This window comes from Solanum lycopersicum, chromosome 5 (genome assembly GCF_036512215.1).
Source record: "Solanum lycopersicum chromosome 5, SLM_r2.1".
Lineage (NCBI taxonomy): Eukaryota > Viridiplantae > Streptophyta > Magnoliopsida > Solanales > Solanaceae > Solanum > Solanum lycopersicum.
The window spans coordinates 53,556,789-53,579,465 of NC_090804.1; the positions used below are offsets into that span (position 1 = coordinate 53,556,789).

The 22,677-nt window shown below is 33.0% G+C and overlaps 1 protein-coding gene across 1 annotated transcript; it reads left to right on the forward strand.

Annotated features, from left to right (window-relative positions):
- Positions 1 to 1,529: 1,529 nt before the first annotated feature.
- On the forward strand, positions 1,530 to 6,600 carry LOC101254300 (transcriptional regulator STERILE APETALA-like). The gene is made up of 3 exons (XM_004240282.5): positions 1,530 to 2,017; positions 4,550 to 5,129; positions 5,798 to 6,600. The coding sequence occupies exons 1-3, from the start codon at positions 1,820 to 1,822 to the stop codon at positions 6,376 to 6,378; spliced, it is 1,359 nt and encodes a 452-aa protein (XP_004240330.2). The 5' UTR covers positions 1,530 to 1,819; the 3' UTR covers positions 6,379 to 6,600.
- Positions 6,601 to 22,677: the final 16,077 nt, after the last annotated feature.

The following is a 22,677-nucleotide window of genomic DNA, read 5'->3' on the forward strand; positions in this document are numbered from 1 at the left end:
GATATTTTTGGTTTCGACTTTAGTCCGTTGTTTCGATTTTTTATTTTTTTAAAAAAATTTTCTACAACTATACGGTATTCGAAAAAGAGATCAAATATGTTTTCACAAACTATAACAATATAATTGTAATCTCGGATCTTAATACAAAATAAAATATTTACAATTTTTACAAGCCTAAATATAAAATAAAATATGTAAACATTGAACTATAAACTAACTAAAAATATATTAACAAAGTAGATTACAAATAATATTTTTTGCTATAAATAAAGTAAAATTTATACATACATGTTGACTTGGTTTGGTTCGATTTGATTTTTTTTCTTTTAATACCAAATCAAACAAAGACTGGACGATTTTTTTTTCAACCTTCAAACCAAAAATCATTTTTTCGATTTGATTTGGTTCATCAATTCGATTTGATTTTACGATTTGACTTGTAAACTCCTACTTAGATTATAGAGATTGTATGCTTCAACCAGTTCTGTTCCTCATATGAGATGACACAGTAAAAATAGAAGAGCACGTAGATGTTATGTCTCATTTATCGAATGTAAAAGTTAAAAAGTATTTTGATAAAATTTATCTTGATTTTGCTAGCTAGTGAGCCAAAAATTGTTAGATTGGGAATAACCGACGGAGGATTTGTATGCATACATCTAACGTATCCGCCCTTTTGTTTTATCAGGGGAACATGATTCCTTTGTTTTTTTTTTGGGGGGTGGGGGGGTGGGGGGGGGGGGGGGGGGGCGGAGGGAATGAGCTCCCACCCTTTTTTATATAATGACCATGTTGCAATTTTGATGAAGAGTATAAGTCGAGCTCTTTAATTGGTGTTTGTTTCGAGCACAATGTCAATGAAATCACATCGCACACTCTCCTTCAATCTTATGTGTCACGTGTTCTTTGAGTTTTGCTACGTGTACAAGGTATTAATCCCCAACACATAAACACCACATTATTTTTATTGAATTAAAAAAAAAAGAGGTGCTTATAATAATTGAAATAATCAAATATTTTACTTTACCTTAAAAATTCAATTTTTATTTACTTAAAATATGTTGTGAGCTTTATTTCAGTTTATAAAGTTTAAAGCATTTACTTACGGCAGTAGAAAGGAGCATGCTTCACAATTCATGTAATTGGAACAAGGATAAGAGTTTCTTTTTATGAATTAATGGTTACATGAACACTAAATCCAAACAATAAACTTAAAGAAAAAAACATCCTAAAGGAGAAAGAAATTGGATTTGTCATCACTACACAATTATAACACAAGAAAAAAACAAATCCTCCACCTACCCACCCCCACTACTTTCTAACACCCACATATATGAATTGGAAGTACAAAAAAACACTTAAGTGAAAAAGAAAGTACATAGAATAGATTGATCAAAAGAGTAAAAAAAGTTTATCTTTTTTAGAAGGGAACACAAGGAGTGGACGTATCAAGTTATTAGTATTATTAATATAATAAAAATGAGTCATGGAAGAAACCATTAGTTTCTTCTATTCTTCTTCCTTCCGTTATACTAATATTTCAGAGAGGTCAAAGACATGTTCTTCTCCGCCGTCTTAGAATGACAAAGAAAAACCAAGTGGTGACAAATCAAGAGAACGTCCAATTTTTTATTTGTACATACACACACAACACACACACAAAAAAAAATATTCATTCACTCATCATTACTACTACTAAAACTTCAAGAACCCTATTTATTTCACTTTGTACTTCTTCTTATTCTTCTTAGTATATAAATAGAAGTTCGTAGTATCTTTATTTCTCACAACAAAACTTTGGTCCAAACAAAAAAAATATATGTCGTCTTCACAATCACCACCATCATCTTTAGGAGGAGGAGGAGAAGGACCTTCTTCTTCTAGGAGAGGTAGACGTGTTGGAAATAATGTTTGGCCTGAGCCATTTGTGGAGGATTTGGCTTTGTTAGTTGCTATTGATGCTTCACATTCTCTTGGCCGTTTGGCTGCTGCTCAAGCCCTAGCTCTTATTTTTCAGGTAAGGCACCTTTTTTTTATAATTAAATTACTAGTCGTATACAAGAGTTGTACGTATGATAAAGTATTCCTCACTCTCATTTTCAATTCTAAGATTGTGCGTTTGAATCATTAAAAATTAGAAGATGAAATTATTGTAATGATTTTTACATAATTATATTATTTGTGGGGGGCTTAATTTGTTTGACCAATTATAGTGTTACATAACATAACAAGATTATGTAGATTTGCATTAAAGATTTTCTGAAAAAGTGAAGAAATGGTTGATGGATAAAGTAAAATTTTGCAAGTACTTGATGATGTATGTATTTTAAAATAGCTAGGCATGTAGGCTGCAGGATGTAAAGATTTGAGCATCATCAGAACTATAAATTTAAGTCTGAGGAAGGTTGTACTTGTGCATCAGAATTTGAATTTATTTTCTTTAATTTTAATTCTTTGTTGGTAGTTTCTTGATGATGAAATTAATTACTAGTTCCGTTTGTTGAAAGGAATATAGAGTAATACAGCCATCATTTTCATACTTTAGGTTATCCATATTTAGCATATAGTCATAAGGAAAAAAGGGTTCTTTTGGTTTCTCTTGAAGTTCATTTCCTTTTTGTTGCATGACCTTTTTCAAACTCTAGTAAGTACTGCCAACAGAATGTGTATATTTAGTTAGAGATGTTTGCAATTCACAAACCCTTCTCTTTTGTTTCACTATTTGGTTTCATTCTCTCTCACTCTTCTTTTTTTAGAGTTTTACTTTTTTTTCTTTAATTTTCCAACATGTTTGGTTGATATGATTTAGGTAAACCATAAAAAAAAGCTTTTTTTTTTTTTTTTATAATCCTTTGGGTAACTATTTTATGTTTTCTGGTCCCCCACATTCTCATCTCAGGAGCTAAAGGACAACAAAAACATTATCACACAGTATCTGAATATGTACTAATCTAGATTGAAGTCTCATAGATGGTGTCTTTTTGTCTTCCCTAGAAGCACTTCATTTCTACATTTTAAAATGTAGACCATTATTAATTTAGAATTCTTAGGATAAAATGCTTTTGTTTTAGCTTATTGTTGGTTTAATTAGATGTCAATGGTCAAACAAATATGAAGAAATTGAAAGTGGCAAAAAAGAGTATAAAGATTCGTTGTTTCTAACGAGAAAAGCCATAAGGCCACCTTTCTTGGAAATGAAAGAAAAAAAGATATAATAGAGGTCATGTGGTGTCTTGTATGAAAGAATAATAATATCAGTATAAATTTAATACAAGACTATTTTATCCTATGCATTTTGTTGAAGGTGCTAGCTAAATTTTAAATTATTTATCGCACTATTTATACATTAATGATATGATAAATTATCTCATATACATGTATCAATAACTCATCCTGGTCAAGATAATTAATCTCGACCCCAATAATATACAAAGATTTATTTGTGATGAGGTTGATATTGGGTTGTGCTTATGGTAGTCGTGTATGTTGTGTGGACCACAAAGCAAGCAGTTCAATTTTTGTATCTATGTGTTTGGATTTTGTTCAAGTCAATCTCTTTTTCTTGTGTCAGTTTTGACTCTTCAAGAATGCTTTTGTCCCTTGTCTATTTTTAAAAAAAAACAAAAATACTTTGGCTTGGGAAATCACATCTTTTTCCAACTAGTACTAATAAAAATGTTTCATTTGATTTATTATTTGAATTTTCACCTAATTTGTGAGAGTTGAGAGAAAGAGAATGAGTAATTAAAAGTTATGTGATTGAAGGATGTTACTGTGTGTTAACAGTAGCTTGTGTTAGTAAGCCTGGAGGAGGGGTGGGGTGTATTTAAAAGGAGAGAAATGTCAGTATATTTTTTGTTGCTTCACCTGATGAAATCTAGCTTCTACCCTAAGACTGGCTACCATGTTTACCTCTACTCTGCCCCCCTACTAACTGACTCCTTTCTGACTCCCTAGGCTCCATCCTTATTCTACAATTAGGTTTTCCCATTTTCTTTTTTACTTTTTTTCCAACTTGCTTCTTAATTATACTTACTTATAACTCTTAATCCAATTATACTTACTTATAGTAACTCATAATCTAATCTAAAATATTTATGTATTTGCCTCTAATTCACAACTCTTCAATTTTTGAAATTAGGGTAAAAGGTTAACAGGTGTAAATGGTGTTGTTTTTTATTTCTGAGGGGTTTAGTTGTAGTTTTATACTGTCTTGCTTCTTGTTGTTGGTTGTGTTTAGGTTATTGTTACTGTTTCCTTATAAGTTGCTTTGTTTACCTATTTTGATATGTTGTGTACTTGAGTTGAGGATTCTTCAGAAACAATTTTTTTTCCCAACTTAATTAGGTATATGATCTGCATTGTATATGCTTTGTTCTCTCCAGACTCTAGTTGTGAAATATAAATTTTGTATATGACACTAATTAGTAAGCATGAGCATAGCATGGCTTAATATTAAGTTTAGTTGTTAATACATGACTTTTGTTGTTACATACTCTTAAATGATGTTGCTGAATAATATTAACTTTGTAATGGCTACTAAATTCAGGTTTGTTCAACATGGCAAGCAGTGTCACACTCAGATATGCTCTGGCAAAACCTAACAAGGCGTATATGGAACCGCCACGAGCTTCTCAGGCAAACATGGAGGGAGGAGTACATATATTGGCATCAAACAGCCAATAATTTCCTTCACCATAGATACGCTTATAACACCCTCCATTTCGTTCCTCAAAACAATGTGGACGGTGATGATGATGATAATGACAACAACAATAACAATAACAACAACGACAGTCTCTTCTGTCGTCGTTTAGCCTTGTCTGATCATCATCTAGCAGCTGGTTTTTCTAACGGCTCGGTTCAATTATTTTTCCTACCTAGGAGGCTACATTTGTCAACATACCACCCTCATCATCGCGATCGTTTAGGCCGATTCTCTAGGGCTGTTTCTGGGATTATCTTATCTGATGTTCAACTTGTGTTTGCTTCTCTCGATGGTGATATTCATGTAGTGGTCATTGGTGATGCTGCACCACCTAGAAGGGCTCATTTAGGTGATGTAGTCAATGATGGTGCTTTGGTGGATTTTACTGGCTCTGACCAATGGTGGGTTGGACTCTATGCAGGTATTATTTTTATTATTTCCATTAATTGTCTAAGCGTGTTCTAGTGTTAAAAGTTGATTTTTATACTTTTGATGAAAAAACAGTAATGTGCGTGTGGATAATGAGGAAAAAAAGGTGCTTAGATTAAAGTTTTGATTATTGAATATTCTAGGTAAGGCTTGTTAATTTGTAGTTCTTGTTTTCTGTGCTGTCATTTTTCATTTTTTTCTTTTGATGAAAGGTCAAAATTCTTGACCAAGTGAACAATTTATGTAGTACCTTTTATTACAACATAAAATGTGACGATAGGCACCGCATAAAATAAAGTAGACGTTTGATTATGAAATTTGAAAAAAAAAGAGAGTAGGATTTTGTTTTCAAAGTTGAATGATATTTGAAAGTTAAAGTTGTGTTCGTAATTATTTTTGACTTTTTGTGATTAATATGGAATGAAAAAAGTGAACACATTTTTTGATTCTATATATTAGACTTCAAGCTGAATCCTGAAACTTTATGCCACTATGGAAAAACTGGTCCATAAGCGATTCGAGAAGAATGATTACGCGTATATTCTATCCTTTCTACTATGCCTATAAACAAAGTGTTTTGTTTCCGATCAGTTCTTTGAAGTATGAACAAGTTTTAGTTACGATACATTCGTTTAAGTTGATGCACTTGCATTTTTTCAGGTGTTCCAGGGAGGGCATTTCACATATGGAATAGGGAGACAGAAGAACTAGTCTTTGTTGGTGGTGAATTAACAGATCCAGAAGCTTTAATGGGTTGGCACCTACTAACCGAATTAACCGAAATCGTTGGTCGAATCCGAGTAACAACTCGAGAGACAGCCGTGGCATGTACAAGCCTTCAGCTAATGGTAATTGACTTACAAAACCAAGGCATAATAATAAGAGCACAACCTTCCCGAAGAGGGATCATCGTTGCATCATTCGATGCCTATAACGAGACACTAGTGGCTGTTGACACTCGAGGCATGGCCAACGTGCGTAGGGCGGATAATTTGGAGGAAAGATCAAGGTTTACTGTTAGAGGTGCTAACCAAAGAGGAGTTGTTGGATGCGTAAATGGAGGATATGGATTTATGTGGCTAGGGAATGTTGTTAGGGTATGGGATATTGAAAATGGAAACTATCTATATAGTTTTGGGGAAAGAACAGGTGATGTTAATGCTATAATTGCTGATGAAAGGTATGTGGTAGCTTGTTCAAGTGATGCTACTATACATTTGTGGGACTTTGGTGCACAATAGTAGTATGCACAATCTTTTATTTATTTATTTTTGTTTTTTGTGGTATTATTCTTGGTGGGAATTTAAGGTATTTAGGTAGAGTAGAGGCAACATGGATGAATAGAAAAAGAAGAGAAAACAAACAAAATTGTGAGGGGGAATGAATATATGCTTTTTGTACCAAGAATCTACCAATTATATGCTTTTTTATGCAATGCAAAGTAGTATCTTTTACTTTGTCTAGTTTGTTGTTGCCATTTTAACTATGCTTTTGTCATTCTTTCGATTAGACCTAAGTTTATTTCAGAATTATTATTTACTTTAGTTTTTCATTTTTTCACATTTTCTTCAATTTGAATATAACAAGTTCAAGTAGCTGAAATAGTTGAGAGTTATGACAAGAAATTACTAATTTCTAACTTTATTAGTGCTAAGTAACTTTCTCTAGTTTGTTATTATATAGTTTTACTGTGCTTTTGTCATTCGTTCAGTTAGACCTAGGTTTATTTCAACGTTTTAATTACTTTTGATGTTCTATTTCAATTCGAATATTAACAAGTTCAAGTAGTTATGACGCAGAAATTACTACTAATTTCTAACTTTATTAGTGCTTAACATTATTAGTGCTTAGTAACTTTGTGCTATAACTTTTTTTAATTGATACTAATATATAGTTCTTGTAGACTTTTGCTAGTGATGATTTCATAGAATTGAGGCAAAAGGGACGAATCAAGATTGATTCATTCCCTAGCTATATATTCAACAAGCATCTCACACACTTTGCCACAAATTGAAAAACAACAATATTTTGTATAACTATGTTGATTAGGGTGAGTATTCTTACATGGCTCAATCTTGATTGGGCCTCTACAATTTTGTTGGTTTTGAGAAAACCCATTCTGATTGATACAATTGTATTCTGATGCAAATTGTAATTAACAAATTATAATTATTTTTGCCTCATTATGTTCAAAGTTTTACTATTTATGAGAATTCCTCCCTCCCCAAAGATGTCTTGATTTTTGGTGCCCTTTAAAATATGAGTAATTTTTCTAATAGTCAATTATTTTTGGGAAATTATTTAAGAAGTATCACTTATGTTTGTTTTAGTTTTATAATATCATTCAACTTTTTTTATTTTTCTTAAAATATACTTGATACAAAAAATGCATTATCTTTCTCCTACTAGAATGTCATGTCATATTTTTGAGCTATTAATAATATATTTTTTATCCTTTAAATGACATCTTGTTTAATGAATCTATGAGAAAACATTAATCCATCCGCTATGAAAATCTAGATACTTCAATTTTATAGGGAAAATTTTTATCATGTATTTCATTTACTAGTATTTACCATTATATCCATACACAAACTTAACCTTGCTGTCGAGGCAAAAATTAAATCAGTTCCTTGAAACTGATGAAGAAGACAAAAAAATTAATTGGATATTTAGAGATAAATTAGATATTAGGAACACTGATTTTCACACAAACTATAAGTATATGTTGCTTGTTCACGGTAAAAAAAAATCAAAGTTTCTTGTTCACCATAAAAAAAGATCTTTACACATACTATAAACATTTGTTCAAAGCTTAGACAGATTCAAACAAAAGAAATATCCGATTCAAAACAAGCAAGCAAAAAATCCCCTAAATTTTAAGAAAATTACTCCAATATCATGTTAAGTATTTAAATTATTTCACATACACTTCAAAAATAAAAAAGTCAGAAGAACACTTGAATTTTACCTCATGGCGATTTCTTTGGTCGACATCAAATTTACATAAAGGCCCAGGAGACAGTTCCTTATGCAAGTTCATTAATTTATTCCTTGAAGAATCGAAGGAAACCACCTTTTCTTGAAGAATCGGAGGAACTCATATTGCAGTTTCTTATCTAATTTTTTTTACTAGGTATAATATATGGGTTGTCTAATTTTTTTTTTTTAAATTATTGATCCAAAAAAAAGGAATAATTAATGTGACGTGACATTCTAATAGGAGTGACATAATGTATTTATACTTTGAGAAAAATAAGCAAAATTGAGTGATATTATAAAATTTAAACAAACATAAGTGATACTCCAAGATAATTTTTCAAACACAAGTGACTATCCAGAAAAATTACTCAAAAGTGCTTTCGATCTTTTCTTTTTTACTTGTAGAACAATAACACTTCTGTCCCTCCACACCTTAGATGTATTTCGACAGATCTTTATATGCTCAGTTGTCTCTCAATGTTTTTTTATTATTATTTATTAATTTTTCTTTTTTCTTTCTATTTTCTCAACTTTTATTTTGTTCCTTTTTTTAAAAAAAAATAAACAAAAACAAAATCTCCTTTTTATTTTTTCTTTTCTTTCTTCTTCTTCTCTTTTTTCTTTTTGAAATTATTTTTCTTTTAACTCTTGTTATTTTTTTACTAATGCATTATAGCCAAAAATACATATAAGACTAGCTGATGATTAGCTCAAGTTTGGAACTACTCCTGTGCTAATGGAACTTCAATTTGTATTGATTGCTCTTTAGCTGCTGCTATCTCCTCGTCCAAACACTGCAGTGGCCTGTGTAGCCACATACCATAAATTAGATGCTCAATTAGACCTCGTTTATCAAGAAATTATACTGTATATATGTATATATATATATATCAAATATGCAAACAAATTTTTTTCATTGATCAATATTAATTCTTAAATTTATTTTTAATAAAATTTTTAATTTCGCCGGTGAAGCATTGTATAGGAGGAAAAGAACAATCTCTATCCCCATTAACTGGCAATATCTATATGCTAGTATCACCAACCTACAGGTCCCATGTTTGATGAAAATTTATTTAAATGTCATATAAAATTGTATGATTAATTGAGGGGCACATTTGATCTTACACGAGAAAGAAGAATATTTTTGACTAATTTTTAATACATTGAAGACATTTTTAATTCAATAAATAAAACAAAAAGCAAATTTATTTCAATAGGTTGATGAAGTATATTTTCGGACAATCTTGATAAGCTAAAAAAGATAATCTGTTTATCCTTTTCTAATTTTGTATTTTGCGGCTGAAATTCCACATTTTATTTTTCACTAGAAAGGTAAGAGAAAGTTTTGAACATTATGAATTTTTAAAAGTATTTTCATGTTACAAATTTATTTCTATTTGATTTGAAATTTAAAATGATCTTAAAAAAATGACTTGACATATATTTTCTCTCCTTTTTAATCTTAGCATTAAGAATCGTATTCAATTCGAAATTTAAAATGATCCTAGAAAAGTGACTTGACATGTATTTTCTTTCCTTTCTAATCTTATCATTAAGAATCATATTCAAGATTTCAAAAAGATGAAATGTATATCATAAACTAATGGATTTAAAATATAAACTTGATCAGTTTGATGTGTAAATTTTTATTAATAAATTTGTTAAGATTTTAAAATACACGCTCAAAATATTTTTAAATTTTAAAATATATGCTCAATATGCACATGATATATTACGTTATTTATTTTAATTTACGTGACATACATAGAATTAGAAGAGTTAACTAAATTTATAAATATTTTTTGGAATATTACCCAATTACCCCCCTAGCCTATACCCAAAATTCCTACGACACACCTTATCTTTGATGAGGTCCTATTACCCCCTCCAACTTTTTTTTAAAGTAATATATTACCCCTTGCGTGCCTACGTGGCAAAATTAATCTGCAAGGTCGATTTGTTTGTTGAACACGGGCCGGGACCCACTTTTTCAGTTTTTGATAAAGTGACTTTAATGAAATATACTCCTCCTCTCTCACGTCCCACCCCACTCCCTATGCCCCATAATTATAAATCTATATAAATAAAGATAATGAGTTTTGTTTCAAATTGTTAATATTGATCTTTTATTATTTTATCATTTGGTTTAATATAATTATCAAGTTCAGAATTAATAATCGACATAAAATAAGAATTAATAATCGATATAAAAAGATGTAAAGAATATATTAAATTTTACTTTACCTTTTCAAATCAAGGAGCTTGAATGATAATGGATGGAGCTTCTTCAAAAATGAAGAACCATAAACATGGGGTTATTTTTTGAAAAGAGGAAGAAGATGCTTTGAGAGAAACAATAAAATTTATTTTTGATTTTTTTTTTCAAATTGCTTTGACACGTGGCTCATTTTTATTGGTCATTGTTAGCCAAAAGCTGCACTCACTCTGCACTCACTCCGCACTCACGCGCCCTAGATGGGTGAAATCACGATTTTTGCCACGTAGGCACGCAAGGGGTAATATATTACTTAAAAAAAAGTTGGAGGGGGTAATAAGACCTCATCAAAGATTAGGTGTGTCGTAGGGATTTTGGGTATAGGCTAGGGGGGTAATTGAGTATTATCCCATATTTTTTTGTTTTTAATTATTTTTATATTTTTTTTAGCGTATGTTTCAAATAATATCTGTGTACATGTGATACTTTTAGAGTCAATTGTTTAAAATATTTTAAGCTATTAATTATTATGATTCATATGACACATGAGAAATTTTGATAATTAATTAATTTTTTGATATTTAAGTTGTTAAATATTGTAATTTATGATAAAATTAATTAACATAAATTTCAAATAATATATGTTAATCCCTTTGTCTCAATTTATGTGACATACGTATAAAACTATGAAAGTTAATTAAATTTTATTGTTGAAACATTTTAAGTTGGTAACATCAATTAGCGTAATCTCACTACAACAAAAATGATCATTAGCGGTATTTAATTCTTAATTGTCACTAAATATGTATTTTTAGCAACAATTGTCACTCTTTGAATATGTTCCTAAAGCCTTTAGCGATATTGATTTTGATGACACTTAATTAATACCGGTAAAGACTTTAGCACTCTTTATTAATATCTAATACCGCTAAAAATTATTTTTGTTATAGTGTCTATAGTACTTTTTATGTAATTTCCACAAATAAAATATCAAATATAAATAGAGAAAATTTGAAGAAAAGGCAAATCAATTATCATATTTATTGGTCGAATTAATTAATCAAAATAAATTAATTCATGTATATTTATATAAACTTAACTTTAAGAAAATATTAAATAAAAGTATAATAGTAAATTAACTTAAATTTTTTTACTGGGTGTAAAATCTTAAATGGGTGTCATATATACACATACATAAATAGGAATGGGAGGAGTATACTTGTTCTCACTAGCTAGTCACAAGTCACTAATCACATTAATCATTATCCTGCAGTTTTTAGAGCCACCTGATTTAATTTTCCTTGAAAGAATTATTAATGTCTACCTTAAAGTTGTGTGGTTGAGTATACTCACTTCTCAGTTCTCACCAATACCATTACCACCTGATTTTCCTTAAATGAGTATACTCAAGTTGCAGATTTCACTAGTCTCCAATTGCACCAATCAATCAGTATAATCTAGAGATGGACCTAGCCAACACTACAACAAACCATTTAATTTTAACATTTTTTATCTTTAATTACTTATTTTTTTTTAAATTGACACACTTATTAAGAAAATAATTATTCATATAGTGCATTTATTATTTTGCCCTTATTAATTATGAAGTTAATGAATTCATATATATATATATATATATATATATATATATATATATATATATATATATATATATATATATATATATATGTGTGTGTGTGTGTGTGTGTGTGTGTGTGTGTGTATACATATATATATATAATGTATACATATATATATTATAATGTATACATATATATATAAAACAAAGAGTACTAAAATTTTAAGATAGAATTGCCTTGAAATTAGTTATACTTATAACCAAATAAAGCATAAATTTTATTGTATAATATCTCAACCTATCCGGCGAACACTACCCGTTAAACTTGTTGCTTCACTGGAATTATGTATGTAGACATATGCAAAGAAATAGAAGTAACATATACCTATAGTATCGTATATCAAAATGCTACATACATTTTTTTAATCTATTGCTACTAATTTAAAATCTTAAAATTCACTTTGTAGTGCCATATAGCTAGCCACTTGAGTTACCTTGAGAGAGTGGACAATTCATATTTCAATATAATAATTAATTACTACTTCTATCACGGAGTTTTTCAGCCACCTGTGCAATGCTGCATGCATTAAAAGATTGGGTTTGATTTTGATGTGTCATCCCAATAGCAATTTGAGTTTATAGCTTAAATAAAAATAAAAATTTCTATTTTTGGTAAAAGGATAACTCATACTCCCTTTGAAGGGTGAGTTTAATTTATGATGTGCAATAATTTTCCCCTCTCAACTATCTTATCTCAAACATTTGTTCTTTTGGAGAAGATATATCTTACCAAAATTATCTATCACATTTGCACAAGCTAAAATAATTATCAATCACATTGCTTGAAAAATTTTATTTTTCATTAAGAAATGTTTAGTGTTAATTTTATAGATATTTTTTTTGAAATAATGGGAAAAAAAAATACTAGTATCTTATGTAGAAAATTTTTCTATTATTTCAATAAGGATATATTTTCGTTCGTGCTGCTTTTTTTTTTTTTCCAATGAGCTAATTAGATGGAACAATCATATTGTATATCATAAATTTTCATTAATTTACTGTAGGAAAAAACTTTTATTTTTAGTAGTACGTGCTATGGTTATATATTGAGGGGTCATTAAATTGGTACAAATAATAATATAACACAGAGATTAGTAATGTATAGATTAGTAATGGAGAGTTTATTATTTTTAATCATGTGTTTGTTTCATTGCTTCCCACTTAAATCTAGGGGTTGAATTAAAACTCTACAAAAATTTCTTTTTAATTATATTCTTGAATTATTATGATATTTGATATTTTATGTATTTGTGTCAAGGTAGAGATAACTTTTAAGATGAGATAATGCCTAATTATAAGCTGAGCCAGCATGTTAGTTGTAGTTCTGTTAGTTTGTTACATAACTAATTAGTTGAGTAGGTCAGTTATTTTTTGCCTTGCTAAGCTTTGTATATATACAGACTTACATCTTCAATAACATTCACAGTTTTTCATTTCTCAAAGTGAATCCACATTATGAAAGATGCTCCTATGGAGCTTGTATCAATGGTGGAGTTGTGAATTTGACATGGTATCAAAGCGTGGTCAAGATTCGACGGTAGAATTTCATCTTCGAAATTTTCTCTGTTTTTTCTTCCTCTAGCATGTGTATTGGGGAATTTTTGGATTCTAAATTTTGATTCTCATGGCGATCGATGAATCGACATCAACTGCTGCTACTAATATCACAGCAGGTGTACCCAAGTTGATTGATTCGAGCAATTCGTTATACTTACAACCTTCGGATAGTTCCGGCACGACACTCGTTCAAGTTCCTTTTAATAGAGGAGGATATGGTTCATGGTGACGAAGTGTACTCCGTGAATTATCAGCGAAAAACAAGATAGGTTTTGTTAATGACGATTGTAAGAAATCTAAAGTCAATTCCACTCATATTCGGCACTGGGAAGGTTGCGATGACATGGTTACATCGTGGATTCTCAATTCTCTGTCCAAGGAGATTTCAAACAGTGTGGAATATGTCAATAACTCAATGGAACTCTGGAAGGAACTTGAAAATCGATATGATCAGACGAACGGGGCAAAATTTTATCAAATTCAAGTGGAAAAGCAACAAAAATTCAAACCACATAATGTGATAAATATTGACTCTGCTTCTCTTAATGCTAGTTCTTCAAGATCTAGGAGTTTCAATCGTGGATCTACCAGTAGTACAGGACGCCTATCTGCAGGGAATTATGTGGACAAATCTCAGTTGTTTTGTGATTTCTGCAAAAGAACAAGACACACAAGAAAGACTTGTTATAAGTTGCATGGATACCCCCAAAACAGTCAGAATGAACATAACAAGTAGAATCCAAATTCTCAACCTACTAAGAATCCCAATTTCAATAGGAACACACAGGCGTACAATCAATCCCAACTACAACTACAAACGGGTTGCAAGGAATGTTCATGGCACACCAGTTGACTCAATGCTTAATGAAAGGGGCTATCAAATGAAGAAGGATGCAGATGACTACCACAACGTTATGAAAATGTTGCATCATTTCCAGGTGAACAATGTTGGAGCAATTGCAGATAGTCCTGATGTGGGGAATGGTTCTATAAACTTTGCAGGTAATGTAGTTTGCACTTCCTCTATTGATCTTGGTAAATTTTCATGCAAACATTTTTAATCAAAGTCTGACTTATAGATCCTAGATTCGGGGGGCATCGAACCATATGACTTTCTATAAATCCTTCTTAACAAAAATTAGACCTTTTCCATATCCTATTTTGATAAGCCTACCAAATGGATAGAAAGTAAAAGTGATTGAGCTAGGAGATGCAACATTTACACGTAGAATCACATTGTACAAAGTGTTGTATGTGCCTTCCTTCAAATTCAACCGCATTTCCATACACTCTCTTACTGTTCCCTTGAAAGGCATTGTAACATTCACTGATACTGCTTGTCTATTACAGACCCTTCAATGAAAAGGCCTCAGGAGATTGGTAAGTGCAGGGATGGTTTGTATTTCTTGTGCTCAAGGTGTTTGATGTATAACAGTGCTGGGAGATATGCTAGTTCCTCCTGTTTTTCACTTTCCAATTCTGTAATAGAGACTCCTACATTTGCTTCTCATTCATGCAATTTTAATTCTCCTGTAACTGAGTCAATTTCAAACAATAATAATAAGCAAATTGTCTCGAATTTAGTTTTATTTCCTAGAGATGAAGATTTTTGTGGCATAATAGGCTTGGTCATGTACCTATTGCAAAAATGAGAACCAAAAGTTCAATACCCACAACTTTTAAATCCAAACAACCATTTTTTTGTCTAGCTTGTCATATGGCTAGGCAAACCATATTAACTTTTTCAAAGAGCACAACTCTCACGACCCAAAACGAGCCGCGAGTGGCACCACACTTATCCTACTATGTGTGCGAACCAACAAATCTAAACCCCAACATCTACCAACATTTCGACCATAATGAACAAAATATAATGCGGAAGACTCAAAATCTTATTAATATAACCAATAAATAAACATTCTAAAGTTTATCAACTAGTATCCCCAAAATCTGGAAGTCATCACACCAAGAACATCTATCCTCAAATTTCTAAATCTAAGAGTATTTAAGAAGCTAAAATAAGTAAAAGCGATGGTCCATGTCCGAACTCCAAGACATCAAGACGTAAAGGAGAGAATCCAGTCCGAGCTAGGAACAGTAGCTCACCCTGAATTCTGACATACTGAAGACTGGCTAGAGTTGCGGACGAGTCGAAGTCGATGGCACGTTTTCTGCACTCCACAAATAACAAAAAGAAAAATACAAGTAGGGGTCAGTACAAGGAACACGTACTGAGTAGGTATCATTGGCCAACTCAAAATAGAAAGCAATATATACTGATTAATAACATAAAATCAACTACAATACTCAACAGGTGACATCAACAAATACAAGAACCATTGGCAACAACACCAAGCACACCTATAAGGACTCAAGCCTCCACACCATACTCATTTGGGAAATAGGTTATTTGAATTTGAGTATATTAACATAATTCAGATTTCTTCTCTTTATTATTATCGTGTCAGAACGTGACACTCTGATCCCCTAATACTACCGTGTCGGAACGTGACACTCCGATCCCTTAATACTACGTGTCGGTACGTGACACCCGATCCCCTAATACTACGTGTCGGTACGTGACACCCGATCCCCTAATACTACGTGTCGAAATGTGACACCCGATCCCTTAATACTACGTGTCGGTACGTGACACTCGATCCCTTTATCTCATTATTTAGTTCATCAAACCTCTTTTATGTCAAGGCATCATCTTAATAGAGAGGGCTAAGATTGAAGATTTCACAATCACAACATACAAACACACAATCAAGCATATAGAAGACTTTACAATACCACCCAATACATATTAATCGCTATTTAGAGTTTACTATGAAATAGCATAAACTATAACCTACCTCCACCGAAGAATCGTGATCAAGAAAGCTACTTCCCCAATGTCTTTGCTTTCTTCTTCGTCCTCTCTCTTTCCTCGCTCGTTTTCCCTCTCCCTGTTCTTTTTATTTTCCTTCCTTAGACTCTTTTTCTTTTTACCCTAATTATCATATAATTCATTATGATAAAAGTAACCCATTATTTATTTTAAAGTTATCTCCTTTAACCCCCAAGTAAATAAATTATTAAACTTACCCCACTAATTTCATAAAGTTTGTTATAAATAGTCCAAAACACCCCTTTAAACTTTTAGCAGAAATTCGACCCAGTCAGGGTTATGCAGCTCGTGACGGCCCGTGGTACCTGCGACGGTCTGTCCTCCAGGTCCGTCACAAAGTTCAGAGAGTCAAATTTAGTAAGCAGTTTTGTGACGGTCCGTCATACCTACGACGGTCCATGCTGCATTTCCGTCGTGAAGTTTAGAGAGTTGATCCCAGCACCAAGATTTTTGAGTTTAAGTGTTTTGGAACGGAGATCCTCGACAAACCGTTGTGCTTATGACGGTTCGTCCTACCTGTCGTTGAGGGTAATAAAGGGAGCCATAGGAGAAATCTCACAAGTACGGGACGACGGAGTCCATGACGGTCCGTTGCGTGATCCGTCGACCCAGTCTGTTTTTATCACAATGATTCTACTGCTCGAAATGACTAAACAGGTAGTTACAACAACACAATCCACCAAACTATTTAAGATTCTTTATATGGATCTTTGGGTACCCTACCAGACTATCACACATGATAATCACAAGTATTTCCTTAACATGGTGGATGACTATAGCAGATCCACATGGACACATCTTTTGAGTTGTAAGAGTAATGCTTTTCAAGTGATCCAAGCTTTCAATTTTATGATTGAAAACCAATTCAACACATCACTGAATACCATTAGGTCATACACCGGTTTAGAGTTCATAAATAATGAATCCACTCTTTATTTCCAATACAAAGGCATTCTTCACCAAAAATCTTGTCCATATACACCACAACAAAATGGTGTAGTCGAAAGGAAACACAAGTACCTCTTAGAGACAACCAGAGCGTTGATGTTTCAGTCTCACTTGCCTCACAAATATTAGGGATAATGAATCTTAACAACCCTCATATAATAAATAGATTACCCTCTAGCTACTTACATGGGAAATGTCCTTTTGAAATTCTATACCAAAGAAAACCTCAATATTCATCATTGAAAAGTTTTAAATGGCTTTGTTATCCCACAACACCAAAAGTTCATAGGGAAAATTTTGAACCTAGAACAATATCTCACATCTTTGTAGGGTATCCATTTGGAACAAAAGGTTACAAATTACTAAGCCTAGCCACCAAGAAAGTCTATGTTTCTAGAGATGTGGTATTTTATGAAACTATTTTTCCACTTGCATCTGCACCAAAAGGTGTATCTTTTGATTCTTTTTCCAAATCACTACATACTATTCCTTCTATTTCCCTTAATTCCATTAATCATGATCTTGGTTATGACGAATATGTATCTGTACCCTATTCTAATGATCCTGAAGGTGAAAGTGATATAAAGACTAAATCATCACTTCATAATATCTTACAACTGGATGTCAATGATCCCATATTTCAAACTGTTGAGGAACATGTACCTAGTAGAAAATTAAGTAGAACTCAAAGGAACCTTCATATCTAAATGACTATCATTTCCTCACCAATATACCTAAACAACACACCTCTTCACTATCCTTACATACCCTGTTCACTAACAACCACCATATCACCCCTGATGTTCTTCTCCTGATAGTTGGATTTTGCTGCAAAATGTATGTCATGATAGTGAACCACTGACCTATGAGGAAGCAACTATTGAACCTTCTTGGCAAGCAGCCATGACTCAAAAATTTGAGGCATTACATGCAAATCACACTTGGGATTTATCACCACTGCCTGTGGGCAAGAGAGTCATAGGCTGCAAGTGGGTATATAAGGTGAAACATAAGGCAGATGAAAGCATTGAGAGATTCAAAGCACGATTAGTTGTCAAAGATTATACTCAACAAGCAGAGATTGATTATGTGGAAACTTTCTCACTAGTAGTAAAGATGATAATGGTGAGATCCTTGATTGCCATTGTAGTGAAAAGAGGTTGGGATATGTCTCAACTTGATGTCAACAATGGTTTCCTTCATGGAGACTTACATGAGGAGGTCTACATGGAGGCACCTCCTGGATTGATGGTTGATACACCAGGTCTAGTTTGCAAGCTGAATAAATCCCTCTATGGCCTTAAACAAGCCAGCAGACAGTAGTATGAAAAATTGGCTGCTGCTTTGTATTCTAGAGGGTACAACTATTAAGTTAATGATTACTCCTTATTTTACAAGAAGTTCAATAATTCAACTGTATTTGTAGCTGTATATGTGTTAGAGTCTATGCATCCACTTATCAGTCAATGGACCAGGTCCCTTGACACATAAACAAGTACGAACAGAAAGTAAATGCATTTAACAACACATCAATTTTACGTGGAAACCTCCTTGCTTAAGGAAGTAAAACCACGACCCGTCTCATAGGATTTTCACAACTATTTCACTAATCTTCGCAAGCAAAAGTAAAACAGGTTACACAAATGTGAGAAAAAGTTTTTAATCTCACGATCAAGCAATAACTCTATTGCTTGATAAGCCTAAGTAGAAGTTATTCTACCCACTAAGCTATACCTTTTATACAACTTAGAATTTCAACACCACCACACTGATTCCTTTATAGAATTAGGAACAGTTTACAATGTACGACCACAAGAATATATTCTCAAATAGCTACACGATATGCTCCTGAGTTTTCAGTTGCTATTGAATAATTTTTCACTTTGATTTTCTATAGCCTTTGTAAATGTTCTTGAGAGTGCATTTTCAATTTGCAAAAACTAAAGAAACAATCTTTTGGAAAAGTGACATCGTATACACAAGTCCCTTTCCTTAAACTCTTGCCATTGGTTCAAAAGATCTGACTTTTCTGACGCAGTCAGGAAATGTGCACCTACTTTCTGTACCTGCTCCAGCTGGCAGTCAACAAGCTGTTCATGTTGGGAACCTGGTACCTTTACAAGGTCCCTGTGTTTGCCACATCATCAAAACTCATGTTGAAAATCTGGTACCTTTACAAGGTCCGTGAGTTTGTCACATCATCAAAACTCATGTTGAGACCTGGTACCTTTACAAGGTCCCTGAGTTTGTCACATCATCAAAACTCATGTTAAGAACCTGGTACCTTTACAAGGTCCCTGAGTTTGTCACATCATCAAAACTTACAATTAACATTTTCCCCCTTTTTAATGATGACAAACAATGCTCCAGACACACTTCCAACTTCATATCAAATTCCCCTTGAATTACTTGTCCATCCTCCTGAAAAGAAATTTCCCCTTTGACTGTATTTCCCCTCACTGTATTCCCCCTCAAAAACATATCCAGCTACAACTTATCAGTTTTAATTCCCCCTTTTGGCATCATTAAAAAGAGATACAGTAAACCAATAGTATGAACAATAATATCAGAGAAGACCAAAAATTAATAGCAATCAAACACAAAGGAAAAGATTCACAAGAGATAGTAGCTAGAACACCAGGGGAATAAAATAAATAGCATTCCAAGATAAACATTTTAATACATTAATAGCAAACTGAGAATCCAATGACAAAAAGATAAGCCACACAAGGAAGACACAGAAAATGTTTGGGACAGACTAAGAAGGGGGAGGCTGATGAGAAAGGAACTAAATAATGAGAGTGAGTCTATCATTTGCAACATCATTATCCTTTATTGCCTTTTCTTGCAAAGCAATCAACTTGGCCCTCAACTTTGCATTTTCCCTTTCCAGGGCTTGAACCACAGAAGTACCAAGTCCCTCTGTCTGTGCAGTGAGCAGCTCAGCTTTGAAAATAGCAATCTTAGCATCTCTTCCACTCAATCGCATAGTTAATTCTTCAACCTCATGCTTGAGTTGGTCCTGATCTTCTATAAGTTGAGCCATTTTGCTCTTGGGATTTCCTTCCCATTCAATGCACTCACATTCAACCAGAGTATTCTCTGAAAAGGCTTGTTTCACTGTACCAACTTTGACAACGCTAATTGGAATGTTAAAGTAGTTGAATACTTCAGTGAGAAAGTATCCATATCCCATTCCATGTATTCCTTTCCGCTCAATGACAATCTTGTACATATTTTCAAGCATAAGACCTAGAAGATTCAGAGGTTCCAATTTGCACAACAACTCCATAACATACAAATCAGCAGAGGTAGCTGAGGTCCTCTTTTCAATTTGAGGAAGTAGAGTTTTGTTTACAAACTCGAACACCAACTGATACCCACTTTTCATCACCTTCTTGAAAACCCCTGCACACTGTGTTGTGTGAAGCTTCGAGACCAATGCCACAAACTCAGGTGAACATGTTTTCCCAAGTACAGACATGGTACCCTCTCGAGGTACCTTAAGAATTTTTCCCAACAGAAACTCATCCAAATGCACTGCAATATCATTCACTCTGGTATAGACACTTCCATTTTCCTGAAATTGGATATTGTAGTAGAATTCATGCACTTCCTCTCCATGAAGAATGAGAGATTTTTTGTTGAAGAGATGCATCCATGACTGAATCTCCACCATGACAGGAAGAGAGTCCATTCCAGGAAGGTTGATTATTCCCATATCAAAACCTCTCCCAGCCAACACAGACTGCTTTCTCAAGTTGTCAACAGTTTCTTGTTTGTTGATCTCCTCTTCAACCTCTCTTTGGGTACCAGGTCCCTATGATCTTTTCCTTTTTCCTTTAGAATTCTCCCTTGTGGATTTTGTTTTCTCAACCTCTTTAGGATCTCTTGACTTTGTTTTTTCAGACTTTTTCTTCCTGTGCCTCTTTTCTGTCTCTTCAGCAGACACCTCTATGACACCAGATTCAGGCATTTTGAAGTTTGACACTTTGAATGTTCTGGCACTCCTGATTTCTTCTGTAGATCTTGCATTAGCCTTCAAAGCATCAGCCATCAACTTCCTAGCATCAGATCTAGTAGTAGGTCTCCTTCTAGGCACTTCTTTCACTACCTTTTCTTTTCCCTTTCTTGATACACCAACACACTCCTTTCAACCTTCCATTGGATACATCACTTTCAGAATCAGAGGAGTTAGAAGATGGATGCCTCCCAAAATCTGGAGTTTTATCAAAAATAGGTTGAGTCTCTCTGATCTCTTCACCTTGAAAAGGTTCATTTTGTTCTACCCTGACTTCTTCTCTCATCATTGCAAGACTTTCAATCACAAGCTCTTCACTTGCAGCAAGAATGTTTGACTCAGAAGATTTGTTTCTTGGAATATCTCCTTCAAACGAAGCATCCAGAAGCATTTCATGATGAGGAACAGGTCCAGTAGGAACACTAAAGTTGTTCAGATCTATGGAGTGAAACGGATTTTCAGGAATATCTTGTGGAGAACTTGAAGGAAAATTAGACCTAGACCCTACTGTTGAAGGAGAATAAAAGGCAATAGGTTAAATCTCACTAAGGACTGTGATCATTTGCTTAGAGGCGGATGAAGGATCAAACATCTTGTCAAGAAGAAAAGAAGAGTAGCAGTTTTTGAGGAAAAAAGAAAAAGGGATAAAAACAAATTTTGACTTTTCTCTTCTTTTCCTTTTCTTTTAGTGAAGGAATGTTGGAAGACAGATTTAAGAATTAAACAGAAATAAGGAGAGTTTAAAAAAGATTTGAAATGGTGCCAGGTCCCTTGATTTGATGCGTCGCTTGAAGAGTAAGCGATGGCACTAACGGTCAGAATGACCGATGACTGACACGTGGCTTTATCAAGGGTCATATTTTTTTCAGTTTAAAATTAATGTAAGAAAATGCTAACCTTGACTGGGACCAGGTCCCATAGCACAGCTTTATCATCATTCCTCAACTATTCTAGCCATGTCTTTGCTTAGCTATTCCTTCCTGAATGTATACCTACAATAGATACCAAAATGATCTAATCCAGATAATATATTATTTACACAAAGGATTCTTGCACTACAAGTTTAGCCATTAAAGGAATTCAACTATTGAATCTCTGGAAATCAGTTAGAAGTCATCATGGCCAGCTTCAACCTATTACTTTCAAATTGATCTTTGCTGAGAGCCTTGGTGAAGATATCTGCAATTTGTTCCTCTGTTCGACAATATGTAAGCACAATATTCCCTTTTTCAACATTGTCTCTCAAAAAATGATGTCTAACATCAATGTGCTTGCTTCTCTT